Source organism: Diadema antillarum, unplaced genomic scaffold, assembly GCF_040938485.1.
Source record: "Diadema antillarum isolate AM-2024a unplaced genomic scaffold, OU_Dant_1.0 seq00000222_RagTag, whole genome shotgun sequence".
In the NCBI taxonomy this organism is placed as follows: Eukaryota; Metazoa; Echinodermata; class Echinoidea; order Diadematoida; family Diadematidae; genus Diadema; species Diadema antillarum.
In genome coordinates, this window is record NW_027271276.1 from 616,839 (window position 1) to 638,859 (window position 22,021).

The 22,021-nt window shown below is 37.6% G+C and overlaps 1 protein-coding gene across 1 annotated transcript in view; it reads right to left on the reverse strand.

Moving 5' to 3' along the window:
* LOC139729184 (zinc finger protein GLIS3-like) overlaps nt 1-22,021 on the reverse strand; it is a 155,453-nt gene that overhangs the window by 35,471 nt on the left and 97,961 nt on the right. Inside the window, exon 4 of the mRNA XM_071640116.1 lies at nt 17,358-17,519. Coding sequence (XP_071496217.1) covers nt 17,358-17,519 — 162 coding nt within the window. The remainder of the gene's footprint in view (nt 1-17,357; nt 17,520-22,021) is intronic.

Here is a 22,021-nt window from a genome sequence, read left to right on the forward strand (position 1 = left end):
TCTTTGGAACAGATATGAAGTATGCCAAACCAGAAAACAAAAAAAACAACAATGCAAGTGATGGCAGGAAATAGAACAAAAGTTTTAAGGCCCTTTTTTGATGTTTTCAACCCATCTCTCCACCCTTCTGTGGTAACTTTTGAAGCAGGTCATTCTGTACACTTTAACATGATGTAGAAAAGTCACCCAAAAACTACTAGTGAAGACCAAAGTTTTAGTGTTTTTAATTGTTCAAATAAAATCATTAAAATATTGCATTTATAGCAAATACTCAATGGGTGCTCATGCATTTACATTTGAAAAAGAATATTTCAGTGCATTTCGTTCTACGCACTGTTTAGCAAGTTACTTTTTCTTCTAACTTTATCAGTCAAAACTGTCAAAATTTAATGGGAAAATATGCACAAAAAAAAAAACCTTTAGGAGTAATACAATATTTGATGTCTAATATACAGAGATGCAAATTCAATTCAATTCACACTTAATTTTTTCACTTCGCAAATGACTGTAAAATTTCCTCTTTTAAACTTTGACCAAAGCTGTTCAGATAAACCGAAAAGCTAGCAAATGTGATGTCTTGAACATTTTTAAAATCACTGCTCCAAAGGTAAACAGGACCTTTAATACCCCCATGCTCTAGAGATCCCTCCCATCCACCTTGCTCTTTAATGGCACAAGAGGGAACTGTTATACCCGGTACGCATAATTTAACTTTCTGGATTGAATCAGATTTTTAATGGTGACAAATTTATTTCATTAAATCACCTCTATCTCTCCTAAGAAGTGGGCAATGGAGGAGAAAGTAAAAGAGAGATAGAGAGAAACAGAGAGCGAGTGGGAGAGAGTTAGGGGGGGGGGGGGGGCAAGACTTAGCCAAATACACAAATGTTAGTACCAGCACCCAAACACAAAACTGTTGCCCTTATTCAAGAGCTGGTATCATCACTACCATACATGTAGATGTCTTATAATATGAATGATGGATTGGAAGCCGGCATGCAGCATTACACAGACCATTGTTTGGGTTGAGATGGAGGATTCGAGATTTTAATCTTTTTTTTTTAGAGATGATTAGATATCACTTATGGAATTTGAAAGAGCATGCAATTTTAAGAGGTATTCATCAAAGTTTGTTTGATGAAAATCGATTTTTGAAATGGCTGAGATATCCAAAAATGAACTAAAAGAAATGGTCCTAATAAAAGTTGGGTCCAAACTTTTACTAAACACCCCTTTGTTTCTGGATATCTCAGCGATTTCAAAACCAATTTTCATCAGATAAACTTTGAATTCCTAATAGAATTGTACGCTCTTTCATATTCCATAAGAAAACCTGCAGCCCGATCTACACCATAACTGTACATACCATCCCTTTAAACCATGCTCAAAACTTTGGACTCCACCTCGTCTGGTTAAGACGTGGAAGACATTAATTTGACAGGAGGCAGCAAGGAATCTGTGATTCTCATCATGTTCCCCTATGGATGGAGTGCTACTACAAATTGGGGGCTGCCACCCTCCTACTTAACCTCCATCTGGACCAAAATTGGAAAGTCGGTGTCAAGATCAGGTTGGTGTGATATTCAGCAGGGTCTTATACTTGGCTTTACATTGTATACCTCTGCCACTTCTCAAACTTGGAGGTAGGGGTGTGGTCTGGAATTCAGATAGACCCATTATCCATTGACGTGATATCTTGCATTCTTGCCTGCACCCTTCCATGAATAAAAGGTTGCATCCATCTTAATCTTTTGAGGAAGGACTGATTTTGCTACAACATGCACTTCCCATAGACACCTGCCCGAGTATACTTGGGACTCGTCCTCAACAGGTTAAAGAAGTCATCATCTATACCCTCATTTTTCAAAATCAATCACATCCCATAAACAACATATCTGCAGTCCTCTTCTGTGAATTTTTATCATAATTTTCAACTATTCATTGATAGTGTTTCAAAGGGTAGGAAAGAAAAACTCCTCTTGATCCAACAACAGTCCTTGAAGACAGCACCAACAAAGAATCCATAAGAAATGTCATGCAATAATGACTGATTATTGCCATGACTATTAGCATTGTTAGATTATATTACTCTTTTATTACATTGTTAGACATATCTAGATTAAAGGGTCATGGCCTAAAGCCCCTATCCCCCCCCCCCAAAAAAAAGCACATAGGTTTTTACTACATCTTTTGAATACAGAACTTATGATCAGAGAAACATTAAGTTCCTCATACCACTGCCAGCATGATTATGGGGGGGGGGGGGATTAGGGTTGTCAGTTTATCATTTACCATAACTCATCTTTCTTGATCTTTTAATATGTCTGTCTGCCTGTATGTATTTCTATCTGTCTGTCTGTCTCTCTCTCTCTCTCTCTCTCCCTCTCACTCTTGTTTGCTTTCTTAGGAAGCACATAAGATTTTAGTGCAATCACGCGCTCCGTGCGCAATCAGTAATCTCTTTAATTCCCGTCTCAAGTTCAATGTTTATTTATTGTGAAATGATGAGGGGAGGTTTCTAGCGTGGCGTCACTCAGCCAGTGTGCCTTTTAAAAGCGTCTATGAAAACATGGAGAACAATGCATCGTGCCCTCTGTGCTGTGCCATCTTTTAAGCCTTCAATGTGTTAGAGCTACACAATGCCTTCAATACTTGTGCAGTTTAAGTCTGCATTGTGTTCAGAAAAGCGGTAAGAAAAAAAAAAGAATGATCCAGAAGTTTGGCCACCTTCCAAGACTGTACATGAGACCAGACATGAAATATGCCTAGAACAGTCAAACCTGTCTATAGCGGCCACCCAAGGGAGACGAAAAAGTGGCCGTCATAGACAGGTAGTGGCTACAGGCAGGTTATCCAACTTTGTGTGCATTGCCTACATGTACATGTATCATCGTTGTATACATCTATAAGTATTTCAATGTACACGCATGTGTATATGCAGGGATGTATGCACACGTGCAAGTTTCATACATAGAGCAATGCCGGCGTTTATCAAATTGTTGCACAGTAGCATGTGTACAGTCGTGAAGAAAGCTCAACACTAGTGCATTATTATGACTGCATGCTGTGGCGATCACTGAACGTTGCCCATGAATGACTGGCATGGCTACAAAGCAGATAGCATGCTGCATTATCGGCTCGGCTATGGTTCCATTGGGTCTGTAGCCGCTATAGACAGGTTAAAATCTAATGCGTGAAACAAAATTTGTGGCCGCTGGCCACATTAGACAGGTGGCCGCTATACACAGGGTCTTTAACAGGGCTTTTCTCTCTCGGGTTTTTTTTCAGTGGCCGCTATAGACAGGTAGCCGCTAAGGCAGCTTTGACTGCATTTGAGTGAGTAGTATCAGACAGTAGCATTGCAACAGAACTATAGTTTTGCATGTCATTTTTTGATGCAGATGTTATTTTTAAAAAATTGTTCACTACTTCTTCCTTTTGAAGAATTATTCCAATCTGGAATACGCAGAAATATGTGTGATTAACAATTATTACAAATAAAGCCCATTACATTTTTTTTTCTTTTTTGCCCTCAAATCATTTCTACATGTAGACATTTATATTAGTGCAGGGCGATTTGTCAATCAGTTGCAATAAAAAACAAATCGACAGAAGAACTTCATCAATTTGAATTTAAGTAGTACTCAGACCAGTCTTCTGCTATAGTGCCAACACTCCTTAAGCCTGCACTACCATGAACAAAATTTGTTTCAGATTTTCTTTCCAATCAAACATATCACTGAACCTAGGAAACCTTTAGAAATTACATGAAAAGATATACCAATGCCGCATGATCTTAATAACAAGCTGGTACAACATGTTGAGAAAAACTGAGAGATTTTGTATGATACAAAATATTTCCCTCGTGGAAAACCTCAAAATTTTTCTCCTTTGCATGTCCACTGGAAAGTTGTGATCTTCATATCACGATCACAGGAATCGTAAAATATAAACAAAGTTTATCATTGGCTACAAAGGATATAATTGATATTGACAATTTCACATCTGGGTTATGGGCTCCATGACTCGAACTAAAAATAAATCTCTATGTTATTCTATTGCCCATTCCATTATTTTTTTCCCCCTCTTCTTCCTTGCCCACTTTTATAGGGGCAATATTCACTTTGATCACATTGGCAAAGAACATGAAGTCATGACGCACAATGTGCATGGGATGATTTACATTTCCTGAAAAGATGTTGCATATGAATACAACAATCGGCATGAACCCACGTTTAGAATTTATGACGTATTGGACTAGCGACTCAGACGGATGTTTTTGCTCTCTGATTAGAGGCTGAGTCACGTCAGTAAGAACTTGTGCAATTTTTAGAATGTTTATTGTAAAGAGAAAGGGCTGACAGTCAAATTTAGGAGGTAGACCAAGACTACCTCACAGTATCAACAAATACAGAAGCCACTTGCCAATCGATCACTTTATTCCTGGAGAACCAATCAAAACAAGATTTGCGTACCCTTTTGTTCAGGTTCGGAATAGAAGGGCAGATTATTTATCTAGAGCATTTCTATTTGGACGTGAAATAAATTATTGGTCGATTTGGGATGATTAATGAGTCTCGCAAGAATAATTTTCCCAACTTCCTGTCAAGAAGAATAAAGAAACACAACTCAATTTCTTTTTACTTCACATAAAGAAGTGTTCATAATTGACTTGGGCATAGGACTTTAGTTTGGACATTCAACCCTGTTGTGATAGGATGAGAGTTACAATGACCATAACTTCATGTCATCCGCAGTAGCAAAACTTGTCACATCTGACAAAACATTTTCACAGAAAATCCTGCTCTGGTCCTATATGTACAAACATTTTGAAGGAATTTTACAGGAGCAACACTAGCTTTTCTTTAAAAAAAATGGTTAACAATAAAAATAAAGTACTAGATAAAATACTTACACAGTATACTAAAGCCTTCTGCTTACTGCTGATTAAATTTTGTCACTTTTCACTCAGAGCACACATCTCTTTAATGGAAAATTCTGATTTAATCCCGGATTTCATGGGGCTAATTCTCTTTCCAAAAGAGCAAAGTCCCCCCCCCCCCTTTAAATCACAAAGGCACTCCATAGGAGCCAGCTTATCAGCTATAAAAAAAAAGGAGGGAAATTTTAAAAGTGCAATGAACAGAACCCACAATGAAAGAGTCTTGTTGCCAGGGGCAACCGTCCAAGCTTGGTATTATCCAAGTAAGCAGCCTACACACAGCCAGTCCTACTCCCAGGGTATGGAAACAGACTCTTTACTTTGTAAGAAATAGAATGTGCAACTCCATGTTTAATTGAGAGGTCACTGAAGAGAGTGGTGAATAGCTCGAGGGGGGCAAGAGATTAAAAGCTTAGATACAAACTGCACATTTGACTAATTGATCAATACACTATTTCAACATCTGAAAGCAAACTGATTCTAAAGACAGAAATGCAAACCTGCAGGAGAATTTACCCGAAACATATACTGGTGTGCAGATTTATATAGTGAATTACTGCATTAGAACATATCGGTAGAAATTTTATCAGTCACTAAAAAGCAGTGAAACTGCAGTTTTGTTTAAACCACTGTGACATATTTGCTGGATAAGAAAGCTACAACAGCTCATGATGGCATGATGGTCCAACAATGCAAAAAAAAAAATGCAAAAAGATTTCCACAAATTTTCACTTTTCTAGTGTAACAAAAGAGCACACGAATCCCCCTACCCTAAACATATGATGTGCCAGTAACAAGTTGAGGAAATGTGTACTTAGTACCACAAATTAAATTTGTGGAATTCTCCTCAAATTTTCTTTATAACATTTAATAACTACCGTGACATTGCAACTTACGCACTGATGATGCAACATGGATTCAACAGGCACTTTAAAATTCATGTTTGATCTAATGGTCCATATTTCCAATGAGGTTGTGGGCGTGTTCTACTAATATTTCTGCGCACATTGAATCCACTAAACATGTTTGGGATAAACTCCCCCTGAAGGTGTATACCTTGCACGCTTGACTGAACAGTGTAGATCATAATCAGAGCATTGTAATTGGTCTCTGTGAATTGTTAGAATTGATACTATGGTGATGATTGCTATTTCATCAACACTAAACGACAAACATTGCACTAGGAACACAATTCATGTGAAAGGAGCATGAGCTTAAAGGGATGGTACAGTATTGGTGGAGATGAGAATTGGGCTTTTAACTTTTTGCGAGATACTAAGAAAACACTTATGAAATAGTACAGAGCATACCATATTAGGAGGAATTCAAAATTTATTTGATGAAAATCGCGTTTTGAATGACTGAAACATCCAAAAATGAAGTAAAACAGAGCGATCGTAATAAAAGGCGGGTCCCATACTCTATCAGAATCGCTCTGTTTTGTACATCTCAGCCATTTCAAAACCCAACTTTCATCAAAAAAATGTTGAATTCCTCATGGAATTACATGTTCTTTCATATTTCATACGAGGTTTCTCATTATCTCACCAAAAAATTTTAGAAATCTGAAATTAGGTCTCAACCAAAACTATACGATCCCTTTAAAGGAAGAGTTCACCTACATAATGTCTGAATTGTGTGAGTGCAGTAATATCAGTAGTCACATCAGGGAAGTTTGAGGAAAATTTGACAATCCATTCAGACATTATGAATTTTTGAAGTTTCAGTGTCGCCATCGCTGGATGAGAAGACTACAACAGTTTGTTACATCACTGCTGGACAAGAATACAGCAAAAATATATGAGAATTTCATAAAATTTTATTTTTAACCCATTGAGGATGGACTGATTTTGCTACAACACGCATTTCCCATAGACCCCTGTCCAAGTATACTCGGGACTCTTCCTCAATGGGTTAATGAAAGTACCGTACACTTTCCCTTGACTTGTTACTGACACATATTCAGGGTAATGTTGTTCCCCCCTGCTTTCTGAAATAGGTAATAAGTTATAGGCTCTTTTATTTTTGCTTGTAATATGAAAATATGTCGAATTAGTAATATTTTCTCTATATTGTAGTCCTGCAGTGATGTAAAAAAACTGTATGACGACACTGAAACTTGAAAAATTCCGAACTATTGGACAGGTTGTCTGATTTCCTCAAACTTTCACTGATGTGTTCTACTTAATCCACAAATACAGTCACATGAACGTGTCCTATTGGGTAAAGGATATGGTCATCCTCCATCAGTATCATGAGCCCTCATGAAGAACAGCGTACAGAATCACTTAGCTGACATTATCTTATCCCCCCCCCCCCAAAAAAAAAAAAAAATGGAATCACAAACAAAGTAGTCATAAAAAGTCTCTGGATGAAAAGGGAAGAGAGATGAACATCATTTACATTTTGGTCTATTGTTATACAAATAATACACAGGTGAGAGTGTGTTTGTGGAGATGTAGCGCACTCGAGGGTATTTACAATTGTGAAACATGCACGAGGCGAAGCCGAGTGTATGTTGCACTACATTGTAAATACCCGAGAGTGAGCAACATCTCCACTAACGTCAGAAACTCAAACCTGTGTATTATTTGATTTATAAAATGGGTCGAAAACTAACAGCATTTTTCATGCACCTTTGTGGGTCAATACCAGTCAGCTACATGTAGCACTACATGTAGTACTACATTTATGCACGTCGCACTCGGAAATCCCGCACATATAAGTACTGTACGTATAAGCGTATGTTTTGAAATGTTTTGCATGGATTTCACACTTGTAACAACTGATTGAGTGTGCACTGCTAATGTAAACATTGTGACGTCAGTGACTTTACGCTATTTTGCAAGGCCGTGCAATAGCAAGAAATCATGCACGCACACGTGACTCATTTCAGCGCTTCCGATTGGCTACATTCTTGAACCCATTTTATAAAACACAATCATGCACTTTCATAGCTGTTTGGCACACACATATTACCAATTTCGTCAAATGTCTAGGTTTTTGAATGTTTGGAGTGACATATGGAGGTATGTTGTATACATCAAAACTGTGACCAAATTAGTGACCAGCTTCAAAAACAGGTTTCATACTGGCATCATTTTCAGAACACAGCTCGTTTTATGTGAATGCGATGCCCAGAATAATGCTACGCGTGCCTGTGTAAGCAAGTGTGCAATTAATGCAACATCACATGACATGCATCACTGCTGTAGATTTGCCTGAAAGTCACTGTAGAGTCTATATGTATAGTGTCAGGGCTAATCAAGCTACATTAGCTCTGCCAGAAGACTGTCTTGATTAGGAGTAAGGGACAACTTTCATATTTGCAGTATTTTAACAAAGACTTTTCTTTTTGCTATGGACGTATTGGATGGTACTAAAGGACAATTCACAAACTCAGCAAGTAGACAGGCTATTTCGACAGAGTACCGGTAAGGCATTTTATAATCAAGAGTCAGTGATACGATTGCAAAATGGGAATCGGAAACTGCTTCTCAGCAAACCTTAAAAATTCAAGTTCATCATCCTATTATCATCGTTATCATTGAGTTTGATCTTTTTTTTTGGTTGATTTTTTGGAGCGATCGATCCAGGTCAGCAGCAGACGGTGAGGGCGGCGTGTGCAGACCACGCCTACTCAATTACCCGACGAGTCCCCCTTTATGCGGCTTCCACTGACGTGCATGCGACGCGCCGTGCAAATATTTGCCAAGACTCACGGATGAGATCCGATACATCTATGGCCACGTGACAATAGTATACAAATTTTATTTCGCCACTTTCGTTTGGGTCTCCTTTTTTCCCCCCATCCTGTCTGTCTCTGATCCAGCGCCATCTACACGCCCTCCAAGCTATCATACGTATTAAAATTCTTTTGTGCATAATATTCTTTCTTCTGTGACGGAATATCATGTACATAAAAGGAAAAAGTGCAGTCACAATTAGTTGTGGAGATTACGCAGGGATAATAGAATGGTGTCAGTAACAAGGGAGATGGGCACGTACCACTCAGTCGACAACAAAAGATGAAAAAGAGTCTGTTGTAGTGACATTGACGGCTCGGCGGCCTACTGTACAGTTGCATGACTAATGTTGAAATGAAAAGGACAAGCTATTGGAAAAAGAAGAGACAGTTACAAGGAAAGTAGGTCACATGTGTACTCATCTGGACTTTTTATTACTTTTTTGATGTTTGACTACCAATGTATATTTTCCTTTGCTGTGTTACCATGACTGCATTTAATTTGCGAAGTCAGAGATTGTGGTGGTTGGAACCGATATCACCTTTATTTCCCATGTTTGTGTTTCCCCGTGAAACATACTCTAATTTTTTATGAATTGGAGCTGACGGCCTTTTCCCTGGCATGAAATTTTTGTGATTTGCACTGGCATTTGATCCATGAAGTGTAGACGAGAACTTTTGCATGCATTTTAATTTTGCAAATCTTGGCTCTTGCGAAATCCACGCAAAACATTTCTGTTTTACAGTATCTGCACACACACACACACACACAAACACACAGATCTATAGGTCTATGAGTGAATACAATATTTGGACTTTCCCTTCCTGGTAAACTTGCTTCAGGCTTAAAACCCTCTTTTTTTCTTCTTCTCTGTTTTTAACTGATAAAGTCTTATTGGAGATTTATTCAGCCAATTTCTGCAATATTACTCAATATGGACATCTGTCATCATTTCACAGAAACCATCAAAATCCAAAATTGCATGAGAGAGACATAAAAAAAATATATTATCATGTGATAGTATCAATTTGGGAGAAAATTGTGTGATACACACACCATTTGGGATTGATAACTCCAGCTGTGGTGGATTTGGACAGATTGACTTCTATTGGGGTGAAATCGTTCTAGAATGCGGTGGAAAATTTGCCGACAGATGTTCTGTATGAAGAAGTTGGTGGGGGGGGGGGGGGGGGGGGGGGGGCGGGAGGGGGTGTGGGGCTTCACAATGGTTACCAGTGACCTAAACAGACTGATGAATATTTGTCTTCATATTGTTGTTGTCACACCAATCAACGAATAAGCGTGAATTTTAACCCTGCGCCTATAATAATAAAAAAAAAACTTGGAAAAAAAATGAAGTAGCAAAAGATAGCAACTGTGAGCAAAAATACCGTCAAATTATACAGGAATGTGCCCCAGTCTCTTTTGAATTATCATTACCTTGTTTCTGACCAAAGTCTTGAGTTCTATAAATATCACCTAGAAGCAAGAGGCAAGCAGAAATAACATTCCAAAGGAAGTGTCCTAAAGGTCAAGTTCTGACCACCTGCTGAATCAGGCCAGGGTGTGGCAGTAGTGTCCACTCGATGTGTTGTATCAGTTGCTACCACCAGTCAAAAAAAAAAATTGCAGCAGGATTTAAATATGTTTGAAAATGAATTGATTGTACAGTCAATTCATTAAAAAAAAATAAAATCATACATCACTATCAATTCAGGGTTATGCTCAATCACATTCAAGCATAAAGCTAGCAATGATATATTGATGAAGGTTTCCACAGACCATGAATACAAAAAAAAAAAAAAAATCACGTGTGCTAAATGCTGCAGTGAACTCATCAATAGTATTCTACATTGTTTATGTAGTTGTTGCTGTTGTTTCTATCTTGCTGTTGATGATACTGTTGTGAACTTTTTAATCCAAAGAGAACCAGTAGGATATATAGTGATGTCAAAAAAGTTAACAAACTTTTGGCACTCAGGGTTGGGGTGTCTCACCATTTATTTTGGAGGAGACAGTTATATACTCAGTTGTCAGTTATGTTTGTTCAGTTTTCTCGTATAGACCTTCCTGTCCACTTTTTCTTTGTATCTCATTCATACATAGCTCAGACGTGGCAGGAGTTTGATTACTTCGAATCAATCACTACGGCATGCCTTGACATCCATCACTTCAAGACACAGCACACCTCCCCTTAAAGGGATCGTTTAGTTTTGGTTGAGACCTAATGTCAGGTTTATAGCATTTTTTGGTGAGATAATGAGAAATCTCTTATGAAATATGAAAGAGCATGTAATTTCAAGAATGATTTAACGTTTATTTGATGAAAATTGGCCTTGAAATGGCTGAGATATCCAAATAGCGATCCCAATAAAATTGACAGGCCACGACTTTTATTAGAATCTCTTCGTTTTACCTTGTTTTTTGATATCTCGGTCATTTCAAACCGATTTTCATCAAATAAACGTTTTATTCCCCTTAGATTTGTATGCTCTTTAACATTTCATAGAGTGGTTTTTAAATATCTCGCAAAACGTTACAAGCTGAATCCTCACCTCAACCAGTACTGTACAGTCCCTTTAAATCTTTTTAGTCCCTGTCACAGATCTTGTATTTATAGAGAGTGAGAAGGCTTTGAGACATGTTTGGGGTGTGTTTCTTTGTTGTTGTCAAAAGAGACAGTTATGTACTCATCCCCTTCTGTGGCGTTCCATCCCCCTTTTCCTCACGTGTATCAAACTTAGACTTGAGATGACGAATGTTCGATGATCAATCATTCTGTACGGAGTCTTCACAGCGCGGTCTAAGAGAATGAGATCAGTTAAACACCAGTTCTCCTTTTCTTCGTCTGCTTCTTGCCTATTTTCTCATCTTCCAGCCGCCACACTAAGCACACTTCCAAGAGTCAACTGTGAATGGTTTTTCGGTCGGAACTCGTCACCACACGGGCCAGGCCATTGTACTAGACTGCGATATTAATGAAATGTCAGACAGTCACGCGAAGAAAAGGATTTGGCGACCTCATTTTGCCTTTGAGCGATTTCAGAATGGAAAACATTCTGACTGAACATTTGATTGATTCCTAACCTATTCAGTGCTTGCTTGGATTTTTAAAAGGTATTCATGTTCCGAGAGCTCTAATATTGCTGTCATATGGTCAAACACATTTCCGCAGCATATTCATTCTGCTCCACTTTTACAGAACCGCAAAAGATTATACATTGCGATGTGTTAATATCAACGGCAATACTGCACAAAAAATATATATATATTCTTCTACACTCTTGCATATTTTCCATACAAATGGTTTAACCCGAAAATTGATGTAACTTGCAGAGACCCATGAATTTCAATAATAAAAGATTAAAATTAAGATGCATGCAAAAGTTTTCTTCAAAATTTTTATATATGCATTGAATGCCAGTGACAACTTGTGAACATCTACAGCTGCCATACAGGCAATTGGCTCCATATTCACGAATAATTCTGGTTTTACATTACTTAATTTCTAGTCTTAATTAAGAGCAGGGTTCAGTTTTCTAAATCCTTATCTCCTATGAAAAGATATAAGTTAAATATACAAGCACACATACAAGGATAAAATCTCATATGGTTGAGGAATTAATGGCAGAAAATGAGAGAAGTAAAATCAGAGCTGACTTTCTTTGTGCATTTCAGGAAATTTGAAGGACGGCCTTTGGAAAACGTCAACTACTCACAAAGGAAGATAGCTATTTGACCTCATTCTGTAATACCTAAATCAGGACAGGTCATTCTTTTTCTTTCTTTTTTCTCTTTTCATGGGGGGGGGGGGATGGGTTGAGAAGTCACTGACAAAAGTGTAATGCGAAAAACTCTCGTCAATGAAGAAGTTAAATGTAGCGATGGCGGGCAATCGTGAGGGCAGCGGTCCAAAGCGGCCATTGTCACCTGTTTGACAGAGAATATCGAACGTGCCGCATTGCCACCATCCCTCGGGTTCTGTGATGGAAAAGTGTCTTTGCCAAGTCACGATGGATCTACAGAGATGTCTGTATTTGCCCAAGCTACAATTACACTTTATTACACCTTATTAGGTCTTTTACCAAGTCTATGGTGCGTGCAAAATGTCAACATTTCACACAAGAAAGAAATTCAGCTGAATATTTTCCCCTCCCTCTCTCTCAATACACTCTGCTCTTCATTAAATTTCGTCATCCGCAAGTAAGTCCAAACGCATCATTATCATATTGATATATTTTTTCTTCTCCCTTTGAATAAAAAAGATATAAATACTAAACAAAGGGAACAACAAGCCTCGAGTCTCGATCGTTATCTGTCGTTTTCGCTTTCTTTGATCCTTTTTTTTTAAGGCACATTCACTGCTCGGTCTGTTTGCGCTAAATGAAAATCTAGATCACACGTAAAAGCTCCGCTGGCCCCGGGAGTGTTTCACGTAGCGGGACAACACAAGTTTTGTCACGGAGAACGCGACATGCGACACCAAACATTATCCGGTTATCTTCAACAGAGGTTAAGTCTCTTATTGACTGTCAGTCAATTATATTTTACGAAGTGATATCAGCTCTAAGGGGGTGTTGCAACTGTTACCCCGAAAAATGCATCTGCTAGTCCTATTCATCACCCAGCCATATATTTTCAAGGTCAGTTTCACAAGTACAAAATCATCGCTTTTGATCTGACATACTCATAATCCCCTTTCTGGAAAGCGAACAGCGAACAGCCAAACATAAATCTCTTTTGGGATTTAAGTGTCACAGCACTCTTCAGCAAAAAAAAAGGTAAAAAATGGGTGCCAGGTCACCAAAATTTGCCTTCTGACCATGTTTGTACACACCAATCTCATAGCGGAGTACCTGCAGTGATCTGTTATTAAAGAAAATATGTTTAAAGAAATATATTCAAATAATTAGTTAGGCACTGCTAGAAGAGTGCCCTTATTGTAAAATTTTCTGGCATGTATACTGAAATCATCACCAATACTGGATCACTTCAAACAAAATCTGAAGATCTACTTATTCTGATATCCCTATATATGCACTGAACTAGTACTGTCACTGCCTGGCAATTTGAACGGTCTCGTATGGCAACCAGGGAAGTCATCTCATAGTGCCTTGTATCCAGCGGAAAAGGTGCAATGAAAGTATCAGCTATTATCATCACCAAAAGTTATTGTTGTCACATTATCACAAGGCTACAACAATTTGATAGCAAATGGTCCATCTTATCACTACTGATTTCATGTCAAAATCTGAAATTTAGTGTCGGTCTGAGTGCAGTGCCATGGGATATTTGTTTGGTAATTACATGTATATCATCATCCCTATTCCAGTTTGAGTGTGTAGTTGTGATTAATATCATTGATTTTTAAAACATGGGAAAATCTGAATTTCATAACACTTTTTCATTTTAGGTCTAATTTGGATTGAGCCTCTACTTTTCACTCTCTAGAATTAAGCCATAATGTTTGAGGCGCAAAACTTTACTTTCCATGTCACAACTTTTTGATGAGGTGAGACAAGTTCCTAAACTTTGGACCAATACTCCACTGATCAGAAAAGCAAGTTTGGGACAGTCTGGCCAATTTTTGGTAAATACAGCAATCCCTTTATAGTGGTCCTTTTACCCCTAGTGCCCCTCCCCCCCCCCCCCCCTAAAGAATGGGGAGAGAGAGAGAGATACCAATTACAAACTTGTGAATTGTTGCACCTCCTTCACCCTCTATAATTCTTTGCTTGAAAAAAAAAGGCCGAAAACTGTCAGCAGTCATAAATCTTTATGGGATTCATTGTGTCAAATCATTCAAACTATTCACACATATAAAAGATACAAGAGAAAAGGGCGGGCTGGGATAAATCTGAACTCTAGTCATATGATCCCCTATGATAGATTCTCAGCTTTAGCTCACACAAGAGACCTGGCCATGACAGTCAGAGAAAAATCTCGTCACCCAAATCAGCCTTTGAGCTAGGTGCCTTCTGTAATGAATACACAACATGCTACCTATTCATGAGTATTGTAAGCATATATTCATAGATATACAGACTATGCATTTTATTCCTCTATAGATGGTTTACAGGGATATTCTGTCTTAATGAAAGAAGGGATTTATAATATCATAAAGCTAACAGGTGCAATGCCTTAGCTTAATGGTTGGTGGCAGTTATGTGTCGAAATTCACACGCAGAGTACATGTGTATTGGCGTCATGGGGGGGGGGGGAGGTATCATCATATACCCTTCTGATGTCTGTGGAATAGACTGCCTGGTTTTCTGACATATTCAAACAATTGAGTTTCAAGTCGTAGTCAAACTTTATGCAGAAACTAAGAGCGAAATATGTTCCTTAGAAACGAAAAAGCTGAATATCTCAATGTGCTTTCCCGAGACCATTGCTTCACCTTTGTAGAAGTCTACTGATTTACAAGGATTTCAGACTTTTTAATACATCCCAAAAGCGATCGATCACATATCGGTATTGCGAGGTGATATCCCTTGATATCGGCTATACGCAATATAGAGAATTACATTAATGAAAATACTTTCTAGGCTTTAGACTGTTTTTTTTTTTGGGTGTGTTTACATTCTATATGCTTTTCTCACAGAAATTGCCCTTAACCTGTCGAGGACAAGCTAATTTTGCCGTAACATGCATTTTCCATGGACACCTGCCCAAGTATAGTCAGGACTAGTCTAAAGCTTGCTAGAGGCTTGCTCTACCTGAACAACTATAAAGTGCATTCCTCCCTTTAAAGGATAATTGGAGAGAGCAGGTAAATGACATGGTTTGTTACTAGGCTGCCCGAAAAGAAATATCCATATACTTGCATTGTAATACAGTACATTACATAATCTATATATTATATAGTCTATTCATTAACATGTTTACTGGTATTTGTTTTTGTGCTTGATTTGTTCTTTTTATTTCTGTTTGTTTGTCTGCTAACAGGCAACGCACCTGGCTTCTTAAGCGTATTTCCTACGTAGACAAATTTACGTCAAGATGAGATTTCATACCCAATGAGCCGTGATGTGCATCCTACCATTCAATTCTTCGATTCATTTGTCTGGATTCCACTTTGTTTCATCATTAAAATCTCCAAATTCCCCAATACTTTCATTCTGATCATATTTCCAGGGTTAAAAAAAAGGAATCATGCGTGCTGCCCATTGTAAGGCAAAACAATGATGTAAGAGAGGAATAAAGGAAACCAAGGTTGCTGCAATAACCAATTCAAGCAAATCATAAAGCAAGAATTTTTGGCTTTGGAGGAATAATAGTCTGACATATAACACCTGGTTGGGACGGCTCATTTCTCTCTACAAGGGAATTTCCCAGTTTTGAAGACTCAACTTTTTTCTCTCTCTCTCTGTTTTACTCTTTCTCTCTTCTCTGCTTGTTTTTGCCATCTCTCTAGGGGCTTTTACACAGCCACTGGAAAAAAAAACACACAGTCTTTTGCACATTCCAGTAGTTTGTTAGAAGTTGCTAGGCAACAATCAGTATATGAGCGATAAACTGGAATAAAAACATACAAACAAACCTCCTAAGAAGAGAATCTCTTTGAAACTCCACAATTCCATTTCTGATTTTAGCAAATGTCAATTAAAGGTCCTGTTTATCCTTGGGGAGCAGTGATTTTAAAAATGTTCAAGATATAACTTTTGATGCATATGTGCAGGTCAGTTGTATCACAAAACATCCTACCATATAAAATATTTGCAATAAAGCCTAAAATATTAGGAGATATCACTATTTTGCTCGTCAAACCATAACTGTAGACGGTTTAGTCTAGAAACATTTTCATTATAACTAATGTTCACATTTTGTATATTTAACATTACTTAACATCAATTATACTGGTTCAAATTTTCACATTGGTTGTCTCTATCCCTAACTCACATTCTAGAACTATTTTGAAGCACTAATGCTGGGTTTTTGTTTCATCTGCAAATGGTAAATTATGCCTTCAATGCTCACTCCAGGACTGGCCAGTTTTCTTCCAGTATTTGGTCACATGACATCTATACTACCCTTTGCAAGGGGAATCTCTTACCTGCCTGTCTACACTAAAGAGACAGCAGCAAGTTGCATATGCCAACTACCTGCCCAAAACCTGAATATCCTGAATATTCACAAATGTGCATTTCCTGCCCAAAACACCAGAGATTTTTTTTTTTTTTTTTTAGCAGTGTGAATGGTACATCCAGAAACTCATGTTTTTTTTGTTGTTGTTGTTTTTTTGGTAATGTAAATGCCCCTACTTTATTTCTCCTGTCATTTTTATGACAGTCATTAGCTCTTTCTCTTCTCATTACACGACCATAATTAAACAAATGATCATGATTATATATAAATATATATACATATATATAAATATAGGGGCCGTGACGCAAGACAAGGGTCCTTAGGGCATAAAATACATATATACATACATATAAAATACATATATATATACAAATATGTTTATTTATATATAATATTTTAATGTTCATACCAATGCATATGTTTATACATAGATTTCTCTTTGTGTAAAAATATATTTCTCTATCTCTCCACCAATCTACCTATGTGTCTCTATCTAATCTATATCTACCTCTCTACCCATCTGTCTGTATAGCTACCTCATTTCCATTGATCAATTTCTCTCACCCATCTACCTCTCTTACCGTGTCTAAGTGTGTCCTCTGGTGCTTTGCCCGGTCAGACGAATTGCTGAATGCCTTGGTGCATCCCGGATGTTGACAGAGGTACGGCTTCTCGCCCGTGTGTGATCGCAGGTGGATCTTCAGGTTCTCTAGGCGAGAAAACGCCTTATTGCACCCTTCGAACTGCAGGTATCATGGCGAAGGAGGAGTATTTGGAGGAGAAAAGGGGGAAACAATGTTAAAGTTGAATCATTTTGTGAACGAACAATATGAGAAACACAGGTTAACTCAATTGCATCAATGACTGTCAGATTAAACAATGGAAGATATATATTCACCTGGTAGAGATGGAGATGAAGAAGAGAAGTTTAGATGGGGGAAGTCCCAAACATTTTGGGTGTTCACTGAACAAAATCTGTTTTGTTCTCATCAGCTTTTGTGCAAACACAAATACATTGTGGAGCAATACAAATGCCACTGTAAAAGTGCATCTCTGCTTGCGTGATTTTTTGTTTTGCTTTGTTTTGTTTTGCACAGGGCCAATTTCAGTGAACTGCATTTGTTTATAATTTCGCCGACAAGAGTTTTGATTGTACAATATTTGTGACTTTCCCAAATATTTTCATTGTTAAGATTTATGCTGCTCTATTGAGTACAAAATGTGGGACAAAAAAAAAGATTCCAGAAGGCTTAATATTCTATGCATACAACAGCTCATAACTATGGATCAAAGTTAGAACTTACTCCAGGTAAACACTCTCTGTATGCAGATCAAGATGTTGCCAGATGCAATGGTCATTTTTATACAATCAAACATATATATATATATTTTTATTTATTCAAGATTTCATGCGTGTTCACAAAATAGGAATGCATACAAATGTATGCAAGTACATCTCATATAGCCAAGACAGAATATATACAATAAGTATACATTGATAAGAAGCAGTTACAGGATAGTATACAACTCCACTAAGAGAGCTACATTATTCAAGGTAACGAACACGCAAAGGAATTGCAACATAAGCTTAAAGCTTGAAAATCGTTGCAACCCCCGTGCACACAATCTATATGCTTGCAAATAGTTTAAATGATACTTGATAGGAGTTGGGGGGGGGGGGGGTATTTACAAAGAGAGCATGGGAACATGAGGGGGAAAGAAGAAATGCATGTGTGGTGCCTATTTGTCCTGTCGGACATTGACAAAGAGAGAGCAAGAAAAAGTTTAAAGTGTCAAGTCATTATAAGCAAATTATACTGATTAAATTGATTAAATTTCTCATAAATCCCATTCAAATGTCGATTTCAGGGGAAATATATGATCACAGCAAGTTTAATAGTTAATAGTATCCAGGAGTTCAGCGTGATATTGTTCTTCATGTGCTCAGCAATGACAGCTTGCTACAATGTATATATTCAGCAATTCGGGTATGTTACACAGCAATATGAACAGTGAGACTCAACTTTAGTAATAGCATCTGACAAAATATCAAGGAAGCCAAACGGCATGGAAAAACACCTCGGACTAGAAATATACATTGCATAAGAACTAATGAGAAGTCTTGGCAAACATAATGCTTATGGTGACTGACTTGTCTAATGTCAAAACTCACATGGTTCACTATTTTCTGCATACAACATGCACTTGTACACACCTCATCTTTTTAAGATACTAATGCTCTCTTTTCCATCTAACAATAAAGTGTACAGAAGTTATCTCTGGCAAATTCTGACCATTTAAGTGCACTGCTAAATCAGTCATGATCGTGAAGAAGTATGAAACACAAGATTCCATGTAGCCCTTCGTGCAAACTTCTAGACATGTAAGCACGTTCAGGAGTGGTACGATCAGATTGCACAAAGGTCTGGTTACAACGTACTGACACTTGAGAGCACACATTCCTCCCTTTCTGTATCTAATTTCCTTTTTTATTTTGCTTTTTTGTGTCTTTTTTCTTGGGCGATGAAAGTCAGAAAACACTCATCTTCAAGCCAGCAGACATTTTTATTTGTTCTGCTCATAAGACAGTAGATGGCATTGTATAATGTGCCCTGCGCTTGATATTAGACTCTCATTAAAGCATCAAGAAACTATTTTTGATGCACGACCATTTTCTGCTACAGATGTAGGCCAAGAATGTGCAATTTGACTCATTTTATCAGATTACTTTGAATAAAAACATCTTTACAACAGAAATTGTTCTCCTTTTCACTGAATAAAACATACTTTAAAGGACCTTGTCAATGTGATGTAATACTAGTAACCTGCCTTTGTAGGCTAATCAAATATTGTCCATTCAAAGGAAACACCACAGAAGAGCTGGTCTTTAAAGACAGGTGGTCACTATAGACAGACTGTCAGCCAACTTGACATTATCATATAGTTACCATGATAAATGTCACACAGACAAATCTTGTGAAAATATGATAAATATGATACAATCAGGAGGCCCATTGACACATACAGTAAACTCCCATTATAACAAATACTGTTATAACGAAATTTTCATTACAACGCAGCAAAAGTTCAGGTCCCCAAATTACCACCTATATATCTTTACATAATTTACGGCTCAGCTTCAACAAAATTTTGACACAATGAAAGAAAACGGCTGATCCCGTGGATGTCTTATAATGGGAGTGCACTGGACCAAAAAATATATAATAGATTATGCTGGACAGATTTTTTTTTTTTCATTGTGATGCATATCATGAGAGTTACCAATTTTTTGTGTCTACACACAAGAATTACTGGTTTTTGCATCATGTTCAAAAATATCGAATTTTCAAAAAGTCACTAATATATGTGATAAATATAAATAGATGAATAAATAAATAAATATATATATATATATATATATATATATATACACTAATATATGTGTGTGTACAGGATTCTTAAAGTTGCCAAAGCAAATTCTTTTTTCTCTCCACAATGATGATCAGCTATAGCAGGACATGCTAACCACCTTTGAAAGGTAGATAAAGACATACCAACCATGAAATCCAGTCTGTGTTGTTTCTTCATGAAAAACACCACTATTATTGTGTATCTATTATTGCTATGAGACATGTGTAGTCATAATAAGACGATCATAGGCTGCGTTTATCGACTTTCCCATGTTTGAAACACATATCAATATCCACTATCAAAATGAGTTTTTGGATCTCGAGTTGTTTCTTGAGTTGATGCGTTTATCAACTCTGTCGTGAGTCGATTGGGAGGCCCTGTCACTGCGCAGCTCCATTGACGGGACAGAAAATCTCAAGATTTTTTGCTCCGGCATTCACACACATGCCAGATTTCAAATTATTGTACTATTTTTCAAATTACTGTGATTTCTCAAATTATCGCAATTTCTCAAATTTCTCAAATTCTTGGGACTTGGATCACGATGCTGATTGCACTATCTTTGATAGTGGGATTACAGTACACTCCTGTCATAACGAACACAGTTATAACAAAATTCCTGTTACAACAAAGTAAAAGTTCGGGTTGCAACATTATTCACTCTATGTATTCTTATTGCTTATTTGTTGGCTTACAACAAAATTTCGATATAACGAACGAAAACTGCCGGTCCCACGGACGTCGTTATAATGGGAATCCACTGTATTGTCCACACAGGCAAAATCTCACGATGTGTATCCTGCTCATCAGTGTGAATTCCACTACTGTAAAACGAGGAATGTTCACGTGCATTTTAATTTTGCGAATTTCGCGAGCGCCAAGATTCGCGAAATTAAAATGCACGCGAAAGTTCTTGTCTACACTATATGCATTGAATGCCAGTGGCAGTTCGCGAAAATTTCATGCCGCAAAAAAGGCCGTCGGCTCCAATTCGGGAAAAATTCATGCCGCGAATATATTATGTTTTACAGTATTTTGATTTTTTTTTTTGATATTCTCAAAAGCTGATGCTACCGGAATTTGAAGGAACGCTCCACTACGTCTGTTGCTTGCCAGCACGTGGCACTGATCCCTGCCATCATCATGACTAACAAGGTCTGCATAGCTACTGCCCAAATGTCGTTTCCGGAATAGATTTGAAAGCTCCCGTCAATGCACTGACAAAGTTCAAAGGCATGGACTGACAATTCTCGATACAGACTGAGGCAGTCATGTACTCATGAAGCTTTATCATCTGGCATACTGTAAAACCAAAATTATTTGAGGCATGAAAATTTTGCAAATTGGAGCTGACAGCCTTTTTGGGGGCACAACATTTTTGTAAAATGTCACTGGCATGCACTACATGGTTCAGACAAGAACTTTCCAGTGCATTTTGATTTCATGAATCTTGGCTCTTCCCAAAATTCACAAAAATTAAATGCACGCAAAAATTTCTGGCTTTACAGTGCATTCATAAAGAAGTAAATCTAAAACCTGACATCCGCAAAATAGTGTTCAAAATGCAGACATTTGGCAGTTGCTAGGAGCAGAATACAAACATGATTCCTGAACATATTTGAGTGCTTTTGGTCTAAACAGCAGGAGCTAACATGTCTCAACTTTAAGAATATTGTTAAAAAAGGAAAAAAATCTGTAGAGGGATATATCTCTCTCTTACTCTCCTGATAAAAGCCTCTTGTAAATTCTGTCAAAATAAATGATATCGAGAAATTCTTTAAAACACCTGGGACACGATTTCATGACACTCCTGCACATCAATGAACATGTTGTT